Source organism: Pundamilia nyererei, unplaced genomic scaffold, assembly GCF_000239375.1.
Source record: "Pundamilia nyererei isolate P.nyererei 1_Seehausen unplaced genomic scaffold, PunNye1.0 scaffold01822, whole genome shotgun sequence".
NCBI lineage: Eukaryota > Metazoa > Chordata > Actinopteri > Cichliformes > Cichlidae > Pundamilia > Pundamilia nyererei.
The window spans coordinates 1-3,800 of NW_005189223.1; the positions used below are offsets into that span (position 1 = coordinate 1).

General features: G+C 38.8%; 1 protein-coding gene across 1 annotated transcript; it reads right to left on the minus strand.

Moving 5' to 3' along the window:
* Window positions 1-15: 15 nt before the first annotated feature.
* On the minus strand, window positions 16-2,509 carry LOC102202775 (uncharacterized). The gene is made up of 3 exons (XM_005755536.2): window positions 1,779-2,509; window positions 1,429-1,592; window positions 16-113 (listed from the first exon to the last, which is right to left on the minus strand). The coding sequence occupies exons 1-3, from the start codon at window positions 2,484-2,486 to the stop codon at window positions 26-28; spliced, it is 960 nt and encodes a 319-aa protein (XP_005755593.1). The 5' UTR covers window positions 2,487-2,509; the 3' UTR covers window positions 16-25.
* Window positions 2,510-3,800: the final 1,291 nt, after the last annotated feature.

Sequence of the window (3,800 nt, forward strand, 5' to 3'; positions counted from 1 at the left end):
ATTCAGTGATCCCTCCTTGGTTATATCATGGTGATGAAGAAGCACATGAACACAAACAGCTTCTCTTTCTGTACTTCTTCCACTTCGTGTCAGCTAACCTCGCACACGTTGCCCTGAAAGAAAAACATAAAGGGATGAAATTCACTGTGAGGCAATGTTTGACATTAACTGTTAATACCTTATCTCGGTGATCCTGTCCTTTGGAGGAAATTGATATACATATCAGAATGTATATCCCAGAATCAGAACAAAACTAGATAAATATGTTGTCCGTGACTGCGAGTAAAGGTAGGGCTCACGATAAAGAAAAAGAAAGAAGTGAGCTTTGCCTTTGTCTAAGATTAAAATTAGCTTCAAACATTAAGAAAATGTTAGTAATACTCATTACAGGTCCTTGTAGTGGTCTTAACATTTAGATTTGCTTTTCATGTATATTTGTATTGACACCAGTTTTATTAAGAATTTAATTGATATGTTTTGTTTGTTGATAACTTGTCGCATCTTATTGTGTTGATACTCAATTTCACTTCACAGTTTGAATACTAGCATGCAATTTGCATGAATGTAATGTCTTCGATATGCTGCTTAGTGTGAACCCAATGAGAATCAACAAGGGATCAAATTGTTAAGTGATATTGATAATGTATTCAGAATCACTACATTTTTATCAATTCCATCCCTACTGAAAACCCTACTGAAAAAGATTAAATTGAGATTATATGTTTTTACTTTCCTGTAAAACTGACAGTTGTTACTCTTTTTCTACTGTGCTTATATTTTAAGCACCATTTGGAAGCAGTCAGTATTTTCAAACACAAAAATAATTACACCCTAAAGTCACAAGAAAACATGGTAAATACTGGGACATTACATTTTAACAGGTAAGCTGCATTATGAAGTGCTGCCATGCTGTATAGTAACTGTATAGTCACACCATCAAAGTCTACTTTCCAGAGTGTACTCTTGTTCACACAGAGCTCATGTTGCTTATAAAATCATTATTGTGGGTGATTTTAAAATCCATGTAGATGGTAAAAATGACAGCCTCAACACAGCATTTTATCTGTTATTAGACTCAATTGGCTTCTCTCAAAATGTATAGATGTCTTTCTGAAAGTGCTGTCACTGATTTTTAAACTTTATAAATTATTGTAGGGTCTACCTTTCAACAAGTGCCTTGAGGTGACTGTTGTTGTGATTTGGCGCTGTATAAATAAAATGTAATTGAATTGAACGTCCCTAAGTATGAATAAAATGTTTACAAAGTTATGATACTGCAATGTAAAGTATGTTGTTAGTCAAGTCCTGATGAACTTTCCTTGAACTAAAGCAATGCCAAGCTGGTCCAAATCTTTACCGGAATGTTGGACTTAGCCGACTTAGTCCCTCACCCTCTATGAAATAATAAATTCTCCTCATTTTACTCACTCAATTTCATCCAGCTCTGATTTCATGGCTTCATAAGCTTCTTGTATGGCTCCAGCCTTTTCTCTCAGGTACCGACTGGCTTCTGTCTCATGGTTGTTCAGATTTTTACAGTTTTCGATGAGCTCAGGAACCGAAAACAGAAGTCCTACTGCCCCTCTGCCAATCTGAAAGTGAGCATTTAAGAATAAGAGCTCCAGGATTTACTGCACTGAGACTATTTTATATTGAAATGTTAGTTCACATCTGAGTATGTTGTTTAGTGCTCTGATTAGTGGTTCTGGAAACACAAACATACTCTGGTTTAGAATATTTCTTAACCCTGCCCATTGTAATGGCTGTCTGATACTCACTTTTCCAACTGCTGTAGTCGAAGCCTTTAAACCCAGGGAATTGGCTTTGCTGACCCTATAGTTCATGAGTTTTTCTGAGACCAACCTTGTAACAAAGTCTGAAAGCAGTGGCACCTCCGTTGTTGACTTTTTGAGGAGGTCTGATTCTGCGTCATTCTTAAAGATCTTCTCAAGAGGCAGCTGAGATAACAGCTTGATTAAACTGTCCTTCTCCTTTAATATCAAACCCTTGTGTTTAGCCATTGCTCTCAGGGTCGCCTCCTTCACATATTCTTCTGGAGAAACATTTTTACCCCGTTGCTTGCCTGTTGTTTTTGTTAAGAGGGACTCCATGAGTGCTGTGATTTCTGCTGTAAGATCATCAAGGCCTTTTGAAATATTTTTGGCCTCTTCCATAGTCCCACTTGATAAGACCGCACCAACAATATCAGAACCCACACTAGTAGCCAAACCGAGACCTGATGCCACTGCTCCTGTTCCAGCTAACAAAGGTATCGACAGTCCTCCTGTTAAAACACTTACTACACCTGCTACTGTCATGGCAGCTGCACCACCCACAGACACTGAGCTCCCGACAACTTTAGTGACATTAATAGTCTTCTGCTGTTCCTCCAACTCACTGGCTAGCTCGTTCAACTTGTCTATACTGTCCTTTTGTAGATCCATCCATGAGAAGATTTTATTCACGATCTTGTCTGCATCATCCATCTTGGTGTCACACCTACATCAGCAGCTCTATAAAAGGAAAACATAAGTACAATCAGAAATAAAATTCAAATATTTTGTGATAACAACATTTTTAAATTAATAACAGAATTGTAGAATTTCCAACATTTATGAAAATGTCATGTCAATTTTTTAATTTTAAAACATAATTACATTGTCAACCGATCACCACCTGTGTGAGTTAGATCAGGTGGTGGGGGAAGATGCTGGACAGACCTGGCACTCAGGCCAATAGGCTGCCAAGCAGAGCACACCGGCTACCTGAACGCTACTCCAACAGAGTTCCATCTATCCATCCATCATCTTCCGATGGATGGATGGCCCTTACCCAGGGTCGTTTCGCAGGGGCAGCAGCACTAAGCAAAAACGCCCAGACCTCCTTCTCCCCAGCCACCTCCTCCAGCTTGTTTGGGAGAATACTAAGGCCAGCCAAGAGATATAATCTCTCCAGCATGTGGGACATGCCCGGAACACCTCACCCAAGAGTTGCCCATGAGGCATTCTTGTCAGATGCCCAAAGCACCTCAACTGGCTCCTTTTGATGTGGAGGAGCAACAGCTCTACTCTGAGCCCCTCAAGGATTGCTGAACCTCTCACCTTATCTCTAAGGGAGAGGCCAGCCACCCTTCGGAGGAAGCTCATTTCTTGTATCCGTGATCTAATTCTTTTCAGTCACTTCCCACAGTTCGTGACCATAGGTGAGGGTAGGGACGTAGATTGACCGGTAAATTAAAGAGAGCTTTGTTTTACAATCAGCTCTCTTCACCATGACAGACTAGTACAGCGTCCACAGCACCAATCCGCCTGTCAATCTCCAGCTCCCTTCTCTCATCACTCATGAACAAGACCCCAAGATACCGTGGGGTGCAAAAGTTTGGGCAACCTTGTTAATAGTCATTATTTTCCTGTATAAATGATTGGTTGTTACAATAAAAAATAAAAAAATAAAAAAAAGTCAGTTAAATATATCATATAGGAGACACACGGTGATATTTGAGAAGTGTAATGAAGTTTATTGGATTTACAGAAAGTGTGCAATAATTGTTTAACCCTTTAAGACCTATCATAGAACCAAGTCCGCCAGAGCTTATATTATATTTTTACATGGTGTGGTGCCATTTTTGGGAGCATTTCAAGTTGCTATACATCAATACAACAATTATAGCCCAGATTTTAATAATATGTATTCATTAAGTGCATAGTAATTACATAAATTGCAAAAAAGTGCAATAAACTACAAAAAAATTGAAAATCGTTTTTGATTTTTTAACATATATTTCTAGTTAGAGAAATTTA